The 19,961-nt window shown below is 43.5% G+C and overlaps 1 protein-coding gene across 1 annotated transcript; it reads left to right on the top strand.

Annotated features, from left to right (window-relative positions):
* Positions 1-792: 792 nt before the first annotated feature.
* tlr2 (toll-like receptor 2) lies at positions 793-17,123 on the top strand (the record flags this gene model as incomplete). Its single annotated transcript, XM_080877670.1, has 12 exons — positions 793-850; positions 4,134-4,414; positions 5,258-5,414; positions 5,567-5,716; positions 6,271-6,477; positions 6,570-6,692; positions 6,818-6,968; positions 14,862-15,026; positions 15,135-15,314; positions 15,392-15,532; positions 15,609-16,117; positions 16,721-17,123. The coding sequence occupies exons 2-12, from the start codon at positions 4,135-4,137 to the stop codon at positions 17,121-17,123; spliced, it is 2,466 nt and encodes an 821-aa protein (XP_080733796.1). The 5' UTR covers positions 793-850; position 4,134.
* Positions 17,124-19,961: the final 2,838 nt, after the last annotated feature.

Genomic DNA, 19,961 nt, shown 5'->3' with positions numbered 1-19,961 from the left:
AAATACATATTAGTCCCTGTTAGTATTCTTGCTGCAGCAAATTGGATTAACTGAAGTCTTTTACAGTAGTTCAGCCAAGAAGTAATAAATGCATCCCGAGCCATAAGAGAAAAACAGAGCCGCCTTTTCAGTTTTAGTCAGTTTAACTATCATCAGCACTGTGTGAAATCAAAAAATATTTATGCTGGCCATTTTAGCAGCGAGCGGTTCGGGTTGAGGGGAGGAAGACAGGACACTGTACACTATAAATATAAAATTTTATTTATTATTTATATGATTACAATTACCTTTATCCAGTAACATCATATTAAAACATAGACAAGTGCAATTTTAATGTATATATAAATATATATGCTCGCCTACAAACTTGGCATGGTAGTTGTTTATGTGTGCCAAAAGGAAACAGGAAATCATTGTGGTCATGGTACTGTGCACACAGCGGTTGAAGCATGTTCTGGAACTGAAACCATGTGCATGATAATAATTTTATAATACTGGTTCTTCTCCAGTCAGTTTTTTTTTTCCTGATAACAAATAGTATATGTGATTAAATTTAACAAAGTGTAACACAGTTTATTTTTCTCTGGATATAACTTAGCCTAATATAATTTTCCAATTTTAGTTTAGAAAGTCTGAAAATAGTTAAATAGTACATTTGGAATATATTTTTAAACTTTTGCACTCACAAGGTTTCCTCCCAAAGTTCACGTCACGCTCACTACCTCTTTTCACACTTGGTTCCAGCTGTCACCCCTGAGATTTATACTTCCTCTTTATGAAGTCATAAAACACTTCAACTCATCCTGTTGTCTTTAACGAGTTTCAGCAGTCAGCTCGGCAAAAATATAAGGTAAGACTTTAACAAACTTCTGACAGAATCCTAAAACAAACCATGAAAAAAACTTTATGCTGTAAAGTTTTGCTGATTTTTACAAGATTGTTTCAGTTTTTATTTTTAATTTTGCAGCAGCAGTGATGATACACTGATTGGCTCTGTCACAGATAGAGGAAAAAAGGGGAAGAACTTGGGCTGAGTGCTGTAAAAGGCTAAGTAAAAGCTGTTTGCTCACCAAACTAAGGATTGCTTAATGTCTCATCCACCACTTTCCACCAAAAGATAAATATTAAAAATAGTTTTATGGTGACATACTGCAGAGTAGCTGCATTTAATGTGAAAGTTGAGGTTCCGAAAGTGCATTTCTATCACCGGGATTGAAAAAGAATAAGAATAATAAAAAAATTGAAATTAATTAGGACTTTATTGTCAATATTCAATCCTATGCAATGGTTTCTGAGTCACCTCATTTTAAAAAAACAAGAAGAAAAAAAGAAGAAGAAACAGGTTCAGGGAAGAAATACTGTATATAATCACTTCTGTTTGTGTGTTTGTCTGTCTGTTTTTTAGCAGTCTAGCATCCACAGTTTTCAAGATATCGCTCACAAATTTAGTGTGGTAGATACCAACAACAGCTCAAGCTAACTGAACTTTGGTGAAAATTGGATAAAGGTCACACCAAATGTGAAAATAAGTTTAAACGTTATAATACCCACAACATTTTATGGATCGTCTTCAAAGTTCACAAGCACATGTTTAGTCCTAGGGGACACGAGTCCCTGGGTTGACTAAGCATTTGACCATAACCTTCATTTATAGCGCCCAAAGTCAGAGTTAAACTTGAAAAAAATAGAGAAATACATCATGTGTAGGGGCATGGGGAGATCTGTATAACACACCTTTTTATTTTCTCAATACGATCCCCTATGACATCACAATGATGCCATAAAGATTCTCAGTTAAAGTTATTTATAAATATATCCTAAAATCCCAAGTTTTTACAGCTTAGGGTCACTTGAATTAGAAAAAAAATTATTTTCCAACTTTAAGCTGTTTTAATCTGTTTTAAAGAGCTCTTTTTTAAGTTCTTTAAAACATTATCTTTAAAGACAAAATTATATGACTTTACAATGAAAAACAAAGATGAATAAACTAGAGTAGATTTCCATATTAGCAATGCTGACATTAGCATAAAGCTGTTCTATGTTTCCCCTTCAGGGGGAGTTATGGACTACCTGAGTGCTCTTGTTGAAATGTTCAAATACAACTGGAAATACAGTATATTAGGCAAAGAAGTTTTAAAAAAAACCTTAAAAATTAGTATTTGGCATGACCTTTTCACAGTGTCAAAAACAGGAAAAAGTTCCCTGTGATGATATCACAAGGTCATTTTTAAAGTCTGCAAGTGAAATCAATTGAGAGCGCTGCAAGTCCTTCTGTGATGAACTCCATGAAGACGGGGCAGATGAGGAGAATGCTTTTTGTCTGAGCTCTGTATGAACAGGTGAATCTAATAAAGTCCTGAGTCATGACTAAACTGTTTCTGTAACATGTAATCTGACAAATAAGAGGGGAGTAAACCAGAAACAGATTAATATATGAAGATATAAATGAACCATCCTGAATAAGGACAGTGGGGACAAGTCAACAGTGGTGTGTTAAAGGTTTACATCTGGTTATAGATTTTAATGCCCCATTATAAACACAATCCAACAGATGGAGAGAATAAGTAGATATATGTAAATTATATCACCATAATCCAGAAGGGGTAAAAAGTTGGCAGCAACAAGCCTTTGACTTGCAGTGAAAGATTTCATAAAAAGAACTTCAACTTAAGCCTCAATTTGTTTATCAGGGGTCAATATGTAGCTTTAAGGAAAAACTATTATCAATCACAATACTGTAAGTATTTGTATGAAGCCACAGTTTCAACACAAATTGTCTTGAGCAAATACAAGAGAGGTAAGTACTGCAGGTATGCTGTTTCTATTTGAGAACAACATGATCTTGGTTTTTTTCAGCAATTAAAATCAGTCTGAGCTGACACAGCTGTGACTGTATAAAATCAAAAGCCAGCTGTAATTCTTTAAAAACCATCTTGATGTTTTGAGCACAATAAATAATTGTATCATCTGCATAGAAATGTACAAATGCATTAAAATTATGTCACAAGCTATTAACATAAATAGTAAATAATTCCAGCCCCGGGACAAAATTCAAAGAAACCTCGAATTCCTGCAAAAATCCCCGGATATGGTATTTGTTTTGCTGCGATGAAACATGACCTTCACTGCAGGATGTGAAACAGATTTTTGCCATATTTATGTACATCTGTTCAGATCACATTCAGCCCCGGTTTCCTGTCCACAGCTTCATATCTGTGCTCATCCGTGAATGCAACATCTTGACACAAATCATATACCTTACAGGCCTTTCTTTAGGACCTCACCTTTATGTTTAAGCTAGCTTTTAAGCTTGGCGAAGGTGTTGATCCCTGTTTGTGTGTGTCCGCGTTAATTTGCAGAACAAAAAATTGATCCTAATGGGATATGCAGCCTGGTTTAAAATTTGCAGTGGTGTATTTGGCTTTTTGGACCCACCTTTACATCAGTTTCCATACTACATATTTCTATTTTAACATTTGGAAAATTCCGTATGGAAAAATAACTTTAAAAAACAATTACAAATATCTGTGTTATATTTTATACAATTTTCATTTTACATTACATTTTACATAATATGTAAAAATGTATGAATCGAGTTGTGATTAATGTATGAAAAATGCACAAATATTAGACAAGCATTTGCTATTTCTAGAGTGAAAGGTGCAAAGGTTCTTTCATTTATTTTTCCCATGGGATGAACTGCTCTATAAATGTATAAATATAAAATGCTGACAAGTCAATGCTTTGAGATGATATTTGTTGCTTCCTGCTCTGATTTCAATGCACTGGCTTTGTTCAAAGAAGATCAATACCCTGGAGCCATAAGAATGGAGGCTGTTATTTGCGACATGACTGAAAACTTCATGTGCTTATGCTTTAACAGATGGAACCATTAGGTGTAGGGTGTGTGAGAAGCTGAAGACATCTCTGTTTTCTGATAACACCTTTCACTTTTGCAGAATTATGTTGTGAATGAAACTTTTTAGGCTTCCTCTTTGAAATTGTGCTTCTTCCCTGTTGTTCTTTCACTTCTGTGTGTGGGTCCTCTGCAGTCTGAGAAGTATGACTCACTTTCTCCCTGATTTATAAATCATCTCAAACACTACTTCATGTTCTTCACTGATTTCATGCAGCATGAGACGTCCAACCAGCTGCTCCTCTGCTCTCTCCTTCATCCTCGTCCTCCTCTTCCTCTCTGAGAGCTGGGGCCAGAGGTTGAACACAGACAACAAGAAGCCATCCTGCGACCACTGCAACCAGCAGCTCTTCTGTAACTGCTCCCACAGTGGATTCACCAGTGTTCCCACTGTAACAGGCAGTGCCTTGAGTCTTGATCTTTCCTTTAATAAAATAACAGCTGTGACGAATGATGACCTGACGGGCCACATGCAACTGAAGGTTCTTGATCTCCACGGTAACACATAAAGTATTGATTGAGTGGGTGTTGGTGGAGGGGCAAGCTGTGGTGATGGAAAAAAATGAGAAGAATACCAACAGCTAACTATAAAAAATATTCTTTTGACAACATTTTATTTTGAAAAGTGAGACTATTTCAGCCTTTTTATCTGCTTTTTCTGTAACTAGTAGGATCATCAGCATATCCCAATGGACAAAATACTGGTTTTGTCTACTCACTCTGTATTGTGCAGGTGTTGTTGCAAGTTAAAATTTGACAAAAATCTTTTTTTTTCTTTTTAAATAATGGGAGTCATTTGGATTTGTGGTTGCATGTTTTAGTCATAAGGGATGTAATTTGAAGCCAGAAGTCATGTTGTAGTGATAGTCCGACTGGGTGAAAGTCTACCAAAGTATATACATTTGGATGTGTAAATTATGCACATCAAGGGACACGATGGCCATGAAACCTTGTCCTGAAATTTACTTTAAAACATTGAAAAGGTGATTTCAGGTTAAGTGCATGGCATCATCACACTCTCACTTGAAGACTCTGGGGGGGAGGCAGTCATGCATAAAATGTGAACTATGATTGTGAAAAACTTGATCCAAAGTCTTGTTATCTATTTAAATATTTACTTTACAACAAAGTGTGCCATGAACAAGGGCTCCCAATGACATTATGATGTTTTGTAACAAGTCATTACAAATCCTTTATCTGCTACAGTTACTTTTTACTTGTTTGTTTTCCAGTTGCTACAAAAAAGACTTGGCAGAGCTCTGGGATTTCAATTCAGTGTTTGATTTTCATCAATAAAATGTGTTTACAATTTGTTTTAAGATAGATGTTACTATCCTCCAGGCAATGGCTTAGCTGAGATCCATCCATCAGCTTTTGACTCTCTGTGGAGCCTGGAACAGCTGGATCTCTCTTACAACCAGCTGACTATGCTCAACCACAAATGGTTCAGCAAGCTGGAAGCTCTGCAGCAGCTCAACCTACTCAACAACCCATACAGGTAATAAGCTAAAGGTACCAAAATTGTGACAAGACAAAAAAAAAAAAAAAAACGTAAGTTATTATTATTATTATTATTATTATTATTATTATTATTATTATTATTATTATTATTACATTATGGTTATTTTCTTTTCCTGTGCTCTCATCTAGTTACCTCGGTTCTCCTCCAGTATTTGGGGCCCTAGTCAGACTAAGGAAGCTGGCCCTTGGAGGTCCTTCTCTGAAGGAGCTCCGGAGAGGAGATCTGTCTGGAGTCACCCAGCTGGAGGAGTTAACTGTTCATGCAAACAACCTGACCAGGTTTGCACGGGTTTTGGTAGTGGTGTTAAGTTACTGTCTTTATTAGTGGTGGTAGCTTCAAATTAGTGTCCTTTATTCTAACTGCCTTGAGTCTTTTGTTTATGGTTAACTGTAGTGAGGCTATGAATACATTTTTATAGGTGGCTATAGATGGCTAAAAGTAAGTTACTTAGTAGGTTAATGAATCAACACGCTTTATGAATTTTCTTTGCTATTGCAAAATGTAACCGTTTCCATCTCAACTTCAGAAATGTGTGTCAAAATAATGAAGAATAACTAAGAGACATCTTTAAAGACTCCTATTTGTTGCATAACTCTTTTATATATAATTTCAGTTATATATAAAAGTTACTTTTTTAAAAAAAGTTCTTTAAAATGTGTTGGTTATGGTCTATTTTTATAGATTCTTTATACTTATTTGGGCTAACAAACCAACACTTCTCTATGTGCTTTTACTAAATATACAAATCAATATCTGATGCTTTTATTATTGTGTATACTGTCTTCCTTTTCACATATCCTCAACTTTTAGCTTCTGTATCTTGCTTCTGCAGCTATGACGCTGGTACATTAGCACACATTTGGCCGCTAGGTCATGTCACCTTGAGTCTCCATGGTCCTTTTCTAACAAATGTGACCTTGGCTGGGTCTATGATTGATGATGTGTCATATCCTGAGACACCCATCATTCTGAAAGACATCAATTTGAATGGAGTTCAGTCTGTTCAGCCCTTTAGTAAGGCAGCCAAAAGGAGGATCAGGTATGGACATCACTTCTACTTGGGTAAAACTAATATTCTAACAAACTGGGAAACAAACAAACCTATTCTTCCTCTGTGTTGTAACTCTTCAGGTATTTGACCCTACATAATGTTTCTGTGTCTGACGAGGCTATTGTTGACTTCCTGGTGGTATTAGATGGAGTTCCACTGACCAAACTTACCATAGAAGATGTCACACTGATGGGCGAAGGCTGGTAGGAAAGAAGCACATTATCTTTTTGGCATATGTCCCAGTTAGCAACTTTGGTTCAAAAGAAACGTTTGTGTATTATACAGGAAATTGAAAACAACAAACTTGTCTTTTTTTGGTTGGGGTTAGGTGGGGGAAAGCTAGCCAAACTGATCACAGAAGCATAGATGAGTTCTACATCCGTAACCTTGTAATTCTGGATGTCTACAAATTTACCTCACTTCTACAATTGGGTTTTCTGCTGGAGTATCCAAGAAGGGTGTCTGTCATAAACGCCAAGGTAAAAATAATTTTCTCAGTATGTTCCTAACTGTGGAAACAGACAGCTTAAATCTCTGAGACAGCTTTCTGTATCCTTCCCCTTCTGTATCCTTCCCATGATGGTGAACAGTCTTTGTCTTCAGGTCATTTGAGAGTTTTTTGAGACCCACATGTTGCTACTCTTCAGAGAAAATTTAAAGAGGAGGGAAACTTACGATTGACAATGTTCCCTCTGCTGGCACGGTCTCTGCGCACTGAAAGTCTGCGTTGCACACAAAGAAAAAATCTAACCTGAATTGAAATTAAAATTAAAACTTCAACAATTCCGTTTTGCAGTGTTAGTCAGTGAGTGACTGGCTGCTCCCGTATGGGATTAGAACGATGACACCTTATCCCATAGTCCAGCCAATGATGTGATTCACATTCGTATATACGGAGCTAATCAACGTTGTTGACAGGCTGTGACAGCGTCCTAATGTGCCCACACCGGTGTTTTAGCTAGCAAAGCGGCGTGGCTGATGTGGAGTGAAGCCACGTTAATGACAACGTGTACAACCACTGGAGATGTTGACCAATCAAAAAATGATATGGCAAGTTGTTAAGAAACGGGGGAAGTTTTAGGAGTGATGGCGGTGTTTTGAGATGTGATCGTGTTTATTGGCCAAGTATATGTGCAGACACATACAGGGAATTTGGTTCCGGTAGATGGTGGCTCTCAAGCACAGCAATGTAAATCACACACACACACACACACACACACACACACACACACACACACACACACACACACACACACACACGTGTCGATATATACACATTACACATACATACACAAAGCTGTGTAAACCAACTATAAATAACGAATCTAACTTATATACATAGAATACAGAAATGAAATGAGGTGAAATGAATACTACAGAATGTACATAAGGTGCAGCTGCAGTCTGGCAGTGGCAGTGGGAGCAGTGTGACAGGTCAACTGTTAAGAAGGGAGATGGCGAGGGGAAAGAAACTGTTCCTATGTCGGGTGGTCCTGGTCTGCAGGCTTCTGTACTGTCTGCCAGAGGGCAGCAGATCAAAAAGTCTGTGTGCAGGGTGTGAGGGGTCTGTGATGATTTTCCCTGCCCGTTTCCTGGTTCTTGAGAGGTACAGATCCTGGATGGAGGGCAGGGGGGCGCCGATGATCCTTTCTGCTGTCCGTACAGTCCGCTGCAGTCTGCTCCTGTCCTGTTTAGTGGCTGCTCCATACCAGACTGTGATGGAGGAGCACAGGACAGACTCAATGACCGCAGTGTAGAACTGGATCAGCAGCTCCTGTGGAAGACTGTACTTCCCCAGTTGTCTCAGGAAGTACATCCTCTGCTGGGTCTTTTTGAGGATGGAGTTGATGTTGGTCTCCCACTTCAGGTCCTGGGAGATGGTTGTACCCAGGAACTTGAAGGTCTTCACAGTTGACACAGGGCTGTCTGATATGGTGAGGGGGAGTAGAGTTGAGGGATGTCTCCTGAAGTCCACTGTCATCTCTACAGTCTTAAGAGTGTTCAGCTCCAGATTGTGCTGACTGCACCAGAGTACCAGCCAGTATGCAGACTCATCACCATCTTGAATGAGGCCAATGACAGTGGTGTCATCTGCAAACTTTAGGAGTTTGACAGCCGAGTTCTTGGAGGTGCAGTCGTTAGTGTAGAGGGAGAACAGTAGTGGTGAGAGGACACATCCTTGAGGGGCACCAATACTGAGGGACCGGGTTTCAGAGGTGATCTCCCCCAGCCTCACTTGCTGCTTTCTGTCTGTCAGGAAGCTGGTGATCCACTGACAGGTAGCTGGTGACACGCTGAGCTGGGAGAGTTTGGAGGAAAGAAGTTCAGGCACAATGGTGTTAAAAGCCGAACTAAAGTCACAAACAGGATCCTGGCATAAGTTCCAGGATCCTGTCAAGGTGTTGCAGGATGTAATGCAGCCCCATGTTCACTGCATCATCCACCGACCTGTTTGCCCGGTAGGCAAACTGCAGAGGGTCCAGCTGGTGGCCAGTAATGTCTTTCAGATGGGCTAACACCAGTCGTTCGAAGGATTTCATGACCACAGACGTCAAGGCGACAGGTCTGTAGTCATTCAAGTCATGTGATGGTGGTTTTCTTGGGAACAGGGATGATGGTGGAGTGTTTGAAGCAGGAGGGAACTTCACACAGCTCCAGGGATCTGTTGAAGATGTGAGTAAAGATGGGAGCCAGCTGTTCAGCACAGGTTTTGAGGCAGGAGGGTGAGACGCCGTCTGGTCCGGGGGCTTTCCTAGGCTTCTGTTTCTGGAATAGTCGGCTCACATCCTGAGTGTGTATTTTGAGTTTCAGGGAGGAGGAAAGGGGGGTGGAGGTCGTTGAGTCTGGATTGGGGAGGGTGGTGGTGGTCGTTGAGTCTGGATTGGGGAGGGTGGGGGTGGTCGTTGAGTCTTGATTGGGGAGGGGCAGGGTGAAGGGGGGAGAGGTGGAAGGTGTGTTGGGGGTCAATGTCTGAAGCAATGTCCCTGGGGAGGGGAGGGTGGGGCGTGGGAGTCTGTCCGTCTCAAACCTGCAATAGAAAGTGTTTAACTCGTTGGCCAGGTCTTTGTTTGCTTCACCAGCGCGACTCCCCCGTCTACGTCTTCTCCAGGAGCCACAGAGATCTGCTGCGCCTCCAACTAAAATCTCCAAAAAACTTTCCGGGTTTGTGAAAAATGGATAAGAACTATAGTGAGATGACTGCCTGATGTTTAGCAGTTGTTCTCTGGAGAAAGTGATGTAGTCTGAGTGACCAAAAGCGCAGAAAATGAACAGAAACAAGAAAAGTGCGAGAGAGCGCAGTACCGAGGCTGCCATCCGCGGCGCCATCTTGGATGGATGATGGAGAACAAATCTATGGAGAACAAATCTATGGAAAATATTGATTAGTTTACTCTCTAGAGACATTTTTTCAGGATATCCATACAGTGATCAACTATGATTTTGAAAGCCTTGAGTTCACTGTTTTCAGTTGAAGATGGATTTTTTTAAGCTGACAAAAAAAAATTAGTAAGATGAAATTAAAACAAATCTTTTCTACCGGAACATAAACAGACACCTAGATGGTCTGTTTATTTTTTTACTTATCTTTAGGTCATCTGTGAGTTTGGCTTTTGTGGAGTTTGTGTGAAGATGTGGATAATTTTCAGATCAGCATGTATTCAAGAGAAAGGTTTTAGCTTATAAGTTTTACTTGTATATACTGTTTATACATACCATAGATGAAGATGGCCATTTCATCTAAAAACTCTTGTTTTTATTTTCTCTGACCCTAGTGCAGATGAAAGCAAAGCCAGAGATTTGTTGAACTATTTACTGATATTATAGATTGTATCAACACATCCCTTTCATTTTAAGTTTTCCTTACAGAGTTAACCTCTTCAGGAGACATAAAATCAAACTAAGGATACTTGCAAACATGTTTATAATGCCCTGCAGGGTAGTTGGATGTTCTTTCAAGTTTCTACATGAAACTTTTTTACCTGATAGTTGCTACAATATACTTTGTTCATACTGTTTTCTGCATTGTACATGGAAATGGAAATGATTGCCAAAAAGGCCCCTGTTTCCTGTGCATGCAATATTTACAGCTGTCCACCATTTTTCTTTAATTTGGCTAATCCAGGGTCATGCAGGGGCCCAGAGACTATCCCACCTTATAGGGTAGCAGGGTACACCTCGGACAGGTATCCAGTCTGTTGCAAGACTAACAAAGAGAGACAGATAACTATTCGTTTTCACAATCAGACCTGTGGCCAAATAAGAATCAACGGTTTACCTAACATGTCTGTCTTGTGGACGGATGTTGGAGTTATAATGCAAACTGAAGGAAAATACTAGGGGAGACACTAATGGAACTAGTGTCTCCCCTTACCTTACAGCTTCCCACTTTGCAGTCATATTGACGAGTTTTTGTCAAGGATCGCTGTGTGGCAGGCAGGAGGAGGACCCAAAATGCAAAACTCACACACACGGGGATGAACTCAAAAGGCAGCTTTATTGCCGAAGAGGCAGAACATAGGAAATACAAAACTAAACTGGGAAAAGTAAACTAACACTCGGAGAGAGAGACACAGGGAAATCCACGCAGCATGAGGGACGACGTCACACTGAACAGAGGGAGACGCAGACAGAAATACAGAGGGTTAACGAGGGAAGTGGGAACACACGGGGAACACAGGTGACACTGATAATCATAACGAGACAGGGCGGGGTGAACTGAACACTGACGGGAGAGGTGAAACAGGAAGTACAGGAGGAGAGAGAGCACGAGTAGAACACCAACGTAACAGGCAGGGGAGACATGGAATAAACACGAAAGGGGACGAGGGCTCATAAATACATAGAGGGCACACAGGGGGAAGAGAGAGCACGGGGAGAACTTAGACATAATGGGCAGGGGAAGCATGGAATAAAATACAAACATACAAGGAAACTAAGAACACTGGGCCAACATGGCCCAGGACCATGACAGTACCCCCCCCTCAAGGGCTGGCTCCAGACAGCCCAAACACCGAAAAACAAAACCAAACAGAAAACAACCCAGGGCGGGCGGCGGGGGCCCAGGACGGAGGGCCCGGAACAGAAAACAAAAGAGCACAGCAAACACCGGAGCCCAAGAAAATAACCCAAACACAGAGCAGTTCAGGGGGCCGACCATGCGGAAGGCAACGGCGGAGACGTGGAAACAGTTCAGGAGGCCGGCCGTGCGCGAGGCAACGGCGGCGACGTGGAAACAGTTCAGGAGGCCGGCCGTGCGCGAGGCAACGGCGGCGACGTGGAAACAGTTCAGGAGGCCGGCCGTGCGCGAGGCAACGGCGGCGACGTGGAAACAGTTCAGGAGGCCGGCCGTGCGCGAGGCAACGGCGGCGGTGAAGGAGACGACGGAGCAGTTCAGGAGGCCGACCGCGCGGGAGGCGGCGGCGACGATGACAGCGCTGGTCCGGGGGCCGACCGTGCGGAAGGCGACGGCGGCCACCCAGGAGAAGAGGGTCCGGGGGCCGGCCGTGCGGAAGGCGACGGCGGCCACTCAGGCGATGACGGTGCAGTTCCGGGGCCCGGCCGCGCGGAAGGCAGCGGCGGCGGCTCTCCAGTGTCAGGCGTACTGGCCGAGGCCCGGTGGGCACAGGACCAGTCGAGACGGGACCAGTCAAGGCGGGACCAGGCGAAGCACAGGCTGAGGCTGCAGCAGACGAAGGCTCTGAGGAGGCTGCAGCAGACGAAGGCTCTGAGGAGGCTGCAGCAGACGAAGGCTCTGAGGCAGGACCAGACGAAGGCTCTGAGGCAGGACCAGACGAAGGCTCTGAGGCAGGACCAGACGAGGACGAAGACTCGGAGGCAGGACCAGACGAGGACGAAGACTCGGAGGCAGGACCAGACGAGGACGAAGACTCGGAGGCGGCTGGACCAGGCGACGACGAGGCGGTCGCGGATGCAGCTGGACCAGGCGACGACGAGGCGGTCGCGGATGCAGCTGGACCAGGCGACGACGAGGCGGTTGCAGATGGCGGCTGGACAGGCTCCTCGGGCCCTCCAGCCGATGCGGCGTGAGGCTGAACGGGCCCCTCGGACCCTCCAGCGGAGACAGGAGGCTGAACGGGCCCCTCGGACCCTCCAGCGGAGACAGGAGGCTGAACGGGCCCCTCGGACCCTCCAGCGGAGACGAGGAGGTGCTGGCCGGGCTCACTGGAACCCCCAGCGGACGAGGTAGATGGCGGCGTGGGAGCCGCGGAGTCCTGGATGAGCTCATCCGAGCTTCCAGCAGGAGCTGATGTAGGGCCAGAGAGGTTTGGGACCCCTGGCTGAATGTTAAGCCGAACAGAAGACCGTATTGCTGTCGGGGACTGGGCCAATGGTTCAGGTGCGAGCTGAGCTGCTGGACACACGGGGACCTGAGCTGCTGGACACACGGGGACCTGAGCTGCTGGACACACGGGGACCTGAGCTGCTGGACACACGGGGACCTGAGCTGCTAACGGTGGAGAAGTAAACGACTGCACAGGGGACTGAACTGATGTCTGTAGTAACGGTGGTGGTGAGAGTGGAGTAGGTGGTGGAGTAGATGACTTCACAGGAGAATGAACCAGAGGTGAGTGCACAGGAGACTGAGCTAGAGGTGGTAGTGGTAGTTGAGGGGAAAGTGGAGCTGGTGATTGAGTGGATGACTGTGCTAAGGGATGCTGCACTGGGGACACTGGAGACTGCACTGGGGACACTGGAGACTGCACTGGGGACACTGGAGACTGCACTGGGGACACTGGAGACTGCAGTGATGGTTGTAGTGGAGGTGTAACGGGTGAAGGAGTGGCTAAAGTGGCTGTGGGTCGGGCGGCTAGTGGCTCAGCTAGAGGGTATAGTGACGGCAGGGCTATGGGTTGAATGACTGACTGAGTAGCAGCCTGAGTGGCTGGGTGTAGTGACGGTTGTGGTGGAAGAGAAACAGGTGGTAGTGTGGATGATGGAGCTAAGGGCGACTGAGTGGCAGACCGAACTGATGACTGAAGCGATGGTAGAGGTGAAAATGGAGCTTGTGGTGGAGTTAATGGCTGAGCTAGCGGGGACACAGGAGACTGAACTGAGGGTGGCTGCGAGGGAGCTAACTGAACTGAGGGTGGCTGCGAGGGAGCTAACTGAACTGAGGGTGGCTGCGAGGGAGCTAACTGAACTGAGGGTGGCTGCGAGGGAGCTAACGGAGCTGTGAAGGGCTGCGAGGGAGCTAACGTAGCTGTGAAGGGCTGCGAGGGAGCTAACGGAGCTGTGAAGGGCTGCGAGGGAGCTAACGGAGCTGTGAAGGGCTGCGAGGGAGCTAACGGAGCTGTGAAGGGCTGCGAGGGAGCTAACGGAGCTGTGAAGGGCTGCGAGGGAACTGACCGAGCTGGAAGTAGCAGCGAGGGAGCCGACGGAGCTTCTGGTAGCACAGCAGGTGAATTAGAAGGCCGAATGTCCGGCTGTGGGGTGGCGCGTCGGCGGCGTGAATGCCGTTTCTTTTTTGATGATGGCTCTGACGGGCCGAGCGGCTCCACATCCGGCCCTTCAGGCAGGTGGGTAGTAGCAGCTGGGGGATGAAGGTGGAGCTCGTTGCGGATTAAATCCTGTTCGAGTGGGTGGAGCGTACTGAGTAGCCAGGGAAGACCAGAGATTAAACGCTGTAGTTTGGTTTCCACAGCACGGCGAAATTCCTTTCCCTCATGTTCGAGCCACAGATGCAGGAGTCTTTCCACGGAGTAGATAATGTCCAGACGCAGTTCTTCAGGTGGGTTGAGTGCTGCTGGGTCCATATCTGGTGACGTCGTACTGTCAAGGATCGCTGTGTGGCAGGCAGGAGGAGGACCCAAAATGCAAAACTCACACACACGGGGATGAACTCAAAAGGCAGCTTTATTGCCGAAGAGGCAGAACATAGGAAATACAAAACTAAACTGGGAAAAGTAAACTAACACTCGGAGAGAGAGACACAGGGAAATCCACGCAGCATGAGGGACGACGTCACACTGAACAGAGGGAGACACAGACAGAAATACAGAGGGTTAACGAGGGAAGTGGGAACACACGGGGAACACAGGTGACACTGATAATCATAACGAGACAGGGCGGGGTGAACTGAACACTGACGGGAGAGGTGAAACAGGAAGTACAGGAGGAGAGAGAGCACGAGTAGAACACCAACGTAACAGGCAGGGGAGACATGGAATAAACACGAAAGGGGACGAGGGCTCATAAATACATAGAGGGCACACAGGGGGAAGAGAGAGCACGGGGAGAACTTAGACATAATGGGCAGGGGAAGCATGGAATAAAATACAAACATACAAGGAAACTAAGAACACTGGGCCAACATGGCCCAGGACCATGACAGTTTTGGTTCTTTCCTTTAGGTGTTTGTGATGCCTTGTCTTACGTCCCATCTGCTGAAGAACCTGCAGTATCTGGACCTGTCCGACAACCTTCTGACGGACCTGACTCTGGAGGAGACGCTTTGTGGTACAACACAAACTTTGAAGGACATTCGAGTTTTAAACTTCAGTGGAAATGCTCTGAAGGTGAAGTATGAAACTTTAATAAAATCTGCGTTACCTACAAGTATTCAAGAATTCTGAGGATTGATGACGACAAGTACTTTCCATCTTTCATTCCCCATTTCTGTCCAGTCTTTGTCCACCGTGAGCCGACTGGTCACAAAGTTCTCTAAACTGACACACCTGGATATTAGTAGGACCGGTTACAGCTTCATGCCCTCAAGCTGTCCTTGGCCTTCCACCCTGCGATTCCTAAACATCTCCGGGGCAAAGTTCACAGCCATTACCCCCTGTCTACCCCAAACCCTGGAGGTATGAAGACCATGTATTGACCTGGCAGATTGACCTGGCAACCTATTTTTTTTTCCCTTATGCTTTATTCTTTACAGGTGCTGGATTTGAGCAACAACAACCTTAAAGATTTCACTCTACTTCTGCCTGTACTCAGGGAACTGTATCTCTCTGGCAACAAGTTTCTGAGGTTGCCCTCTGGGCTATCCTTCCCCAATCTACAAACCCTGACCATCCAGGTAATAAGTCAGATCATATGTTTATGCTTCTGATCCTCGTAGTGTTTCCATTATGATACACATTTTATTTCCACAGTCAAATACCCTGAACATGTTTGGCAAAACAGACCTCCAGTCATACCAGCGACTCGATAACCTCCAGGCTGGTCAGAATAAGTTTGTCTGCTCCTGTGACTTTGTCAGCTTTGTCCAGTTGGAACTCCGAGAAGGTGGAGGTATACAACTGACAGATGGAGTGGACAGCTACATCTGTGACTACCCTTTCTATCTACATGGACAGCCAGTGGATCAAGTCCAACTCTCAGTTGTCATGTGCCATCAGGTTTTGTTTGTGTCAGTGAGCTGTGGCTTGGCGTTGTTTGTAGCCACTCTGCTGTCTGTGGTGCTGTGGCGCATCCATGCCTTTTGGTACCTCAAGATGATCTGGGCATGGCTCAAGACCAAGCGTAATTCTCGACAACGGCAGCAACGCAGAGATAAGGCAGACACAGAAGCCCTGATATCCTTTGATGCCTTTGTTTCCTACAGTGAAAGAGATGCTGGCTGGGTGGAAAATTTTTTGGTACCTGAGCTAGAGGAGCCAAGGTAAGTTCATCAGTTTTTGTGATATTATTTGACATAATTTCAGCCAAAGTGTCCATATTGTCATTACTGTGTTCATCAGTAATAAAGGTTTCAGTGTAGTTTTTCTGAACAAATACAGCTATCTGGCATTTTTTAAAAGGGTAGTTCTGACATCCGACAATGAAACTGCTCTCTGTGTAAATGCTGCATGATATAGGTAACTAGAGCTTTTGGCTACTGTTAATGACTGTTAAGAAGACAAAATTGGGTTTCAAACATAGTTTAACCTAAATAAACTGAAACACTTCCAAACTGGGTATATCAACCTCTTTAAAAAGCTTCCATTTTTTAATAACCTAAATTTTGGGGTGATGTAGAACACTTGACATGGAAGATCTTTGATCAAGATCTGAGTCCAAACAATGTGTTATCAAAGCAAGTTTAATAGAGTTTTTAAAATTCTTGCATTAACCATTTTTTAAATCATACAGATTTAAACTCATGAAATGATTGCAAAACTTAAAGTATATTAATTATTTTGATTGTGCAGTCTCTGGCTTATACGCTGTATACCAAATTAGAAAGTAGAAAGGCTGAAAGCTGCTTTTTTCTTCACTTCAACAGTGAAAGCAGCTCTGGGACTAGGTCAACATCCCACCGGCCCTTGACTCTCTGCCTTCACAAGCGGGATTTCCTTCCTGGACAATGGATTGTGGACAACATCATGAATGCTATCGAACGCAGTCGGAGAACTGTCTTCATCCTCTCCGAGAATTTTGTGCAGTCTGACTGGTGCCGCTATGAGCTTGACTTCTCTCACTTCTGGCTTTTTGATGGTCAAGCCACTGGTGAGGCAGCCATTTTGATCCTACTAGAGCCATTGTCGAAGGATGATGTCCCCAAACGCTTCTACAAACTGCGCAAACTGATGAGTTCCACCACCTACCTAGAGTGGCCACAGGAGGAAGAGAAGAGGGAGGAGTTCTGGAGGAGTCTGCGCAATGCTTTGAGAGGAAACGATAACTAAAAGAGCAGAATATAATAAAGAATGAGAAGAAAAAGAAAGAGTTGGACAATAAGGGATACAAGAGAGGGATAAATAAAGTCAAAGTAAAGCTGTAGCATCTTAATTCACTGATATCCAAGTCATCATTACTGAAAATCACAATCCTAGCCCCAAACCCCAAATTTATTCCTGTGTTTTGGAGAAAAGCAAAAAGGGTTGTGGTTGTTACCAGTTTCTGTCAGTCCAAGGAGGTGGCCTCCTCCACCAACTAGGACATCATTGTCACTAGGGATGGGAATTGATAACAATTTAGTAATCCCAGTTCTTGTTTCACTTATCAATCTCATTGTCTCCAATGTGAGAGTCACCACCATCTCTAAGCAGCAAATCAAAGACATTAAAATCATGCTAATTAATTACATGCTGTATGCTCAAATGTTTGTACATGTCAGAGCCTCTTTGTTGTGATCAGTTTTGGGATCATTACTCGAAAAAAGTAATTATTGCACATATTGCAAAGAACGCTTTTCTTTAAAGTAATGCAGTACATTACTTCATTACAAACAGGATAAAGATGTTTGTTATACTACTCATTACTTTAATTTTACTATTTAAAATTATCTGAAAAACACGTTCACATTATTACCGTTCACAATATAAACCTGAGGCTACAGCCCTAAACACCAACACAAATCCCTATCCTGATGACCAGAGATGGGCAGTAACGCGTTACTGTAATCTGATTACTTTTTTCAAGTAACGAGTAAAGTAAGGGATTACTATTGCAAAAACGGTAATTAGATTACTGTTACTTTCCCGTAGGAACGCTGCGTTACTGCGTTACTAAAACCGTGATTTTTTTGCAAGAATGTCTCATGACATTGACGTAAGCGAGTGCGACGTTGGTGACAACAGCTGTCTGCAGATCAACAATGGATCATATATCGAGTGCAGGAGAGAGTATGAGCGTGCAGCGTTTAAAGCGTGGAAGTACTGACCTTACTTCGAGTTTGATTCCATAAAAAGTGACAAAAACATTAGTGTCCGTTGTGCGTGGGAAGAAAACTTCTTTTTACAGCGGAAAAAAACCCTAAACTTCCAAGCAAGCACCGGGAGTACGCTACCACGTAATAGGGCTTTGGAGTCACGCCGCAATGCATTGTGGGAGCGCGGCACCATTTTCGGGGTCTACGAATCAAAACAAACACACTGTGTTGGAACGACGACTACAAGATGCTTAAAAGCAGCTCAAAAGAGAATGAACTGTATAGAGACCGATTTCGTTCAGAGGCGAAGCGGCGGTACTTGCAGAAAATAGCGTACATTGGAAATGTGGACCCGTATGAAATACGGCCGTGGAGTAGAAACCCTGTAGACTTAGCGCTATTGACATAGCCTGACATATTCTCGTACCTTGTCTGTGGAATCAGCGCGTACAAGTCATCATTCAAACAAAGGTAAGTCAGCTCGAGTACTGCGAGTGAAATGCGTTTGATTTCCCTGCAAACATTCACATTAGTGCAGCATAAATTCATTCATGAGGGGAAATTACAGTGAGAACATGTGGAGGCTGTTAGGTGGATAACATAGTGAGTTCAGTGCATTGATGTGACATTGTCCTGAAGGATTTAGTTATTCTTTATGGTTAAAGAAATTGCTCTAATTTATTCATATTTATTATAAATAATCCTAATTATACATCTTGCTTCCGTATTTGTATCCTGTGTCACTAAAAATACATTTTATTTTAGTTTTATACATTGATTAATGACCTGCAGAATCTCCTTATCATACTAAGTGATTCATAATTGTCGCTTTATGCTTTCTCTATCTTGCATTACATACTTTAGGTTCATTTTCTGCAGGCAGGTTTCTGACAGAGAACAGGCAGATTTACACTATAACATGCAGCGTTCTATAGATGGACACATAAAAAAATGAAAAATTACATGTATGTGCTAACTTTCTAAACACTTTGTTACATTTATGATAAAGTAGATTAAAGACATTTATGTCTGCCTTGGCTCATAGTTCTTGTCTTTAAATGAACTTTGTCTGTGTGTGTTTCAGGTCCTGCACTCTCAAAGACTGAATGAACCAGCATTGCAGCCATGGGTCACTGTGAGCATCACAGGGAAGGTTGAAGCCGCCCACTGCAGCTGTAAGGCCGGAGTCGCGGAGACCTGCACCCACGTCACTGCTCTTCTGTTTAATGTAGAAGCAACAGTGTTGATCTGTGGCACAAGGACTGTTACAGATGAATCTGCATACTGGGTTTTGCTGGGTAATATGACCAAGATACAGCCAGAGGTTGGACATAAGATAGACTTCTCCTCTTCAGCTGCCCAAAAAAAGGCTCTTGATCAAAACATAAACAGACCATCCGTATTGAAAGGTTAAAGGAGCCGCCCTCAAAACAGAAAAATCCCACCTGCTACTGTGGAGGAGTTGTCACTGCTATAATGCCATAATGTTTTATCTAGGGGACTAGATTTATGCCTGTAGTGCACTGCCGTGTAAATAATTTGCATTTACTGAATATATACTGACTGAGTCCCACTGTTCAAAAGTTGAATAAAGAAACAAACTAATTTTTGCCTCTTTTTTTTTTAAATTAAAACCACCTTATAGAACATCACATCAGTAACAGTGTAGAATCCATGTCATTTATAGTTTACAAATGACAGTGTTTACATAGAATCATGACAGTGTTTACATGATATCACCCACTACTAACACGACTTTATTTACTGTATCTTTTGAAAAAAAAAATACCGCTATTTATACAGCAAAATACTTAAGAATATGTAACAGGAGCAGGTTTCATTCTTCCCTGATTTTATTATCACACTGTTCACC

This window comes from Rhamphochromis sp. 'chilingali' (genome assembly GCF_963969265.1).
Source record: "Rhamphochromis sp. 'chilingali' genome assembly, chromosome: 1".
Classification (NCBI taxonomy): Eukaryota; Metazoa; Chordata; class Actinopteri; order Cichliformes; family Cichlidae; genus Rhamphochromis; species Rhamphochromis sp. 'chilingali'.
Note: the sequence above shows the minus strand (reverse complement) of the source record. Positions and strands in the feature narration are given on the sequence as shown.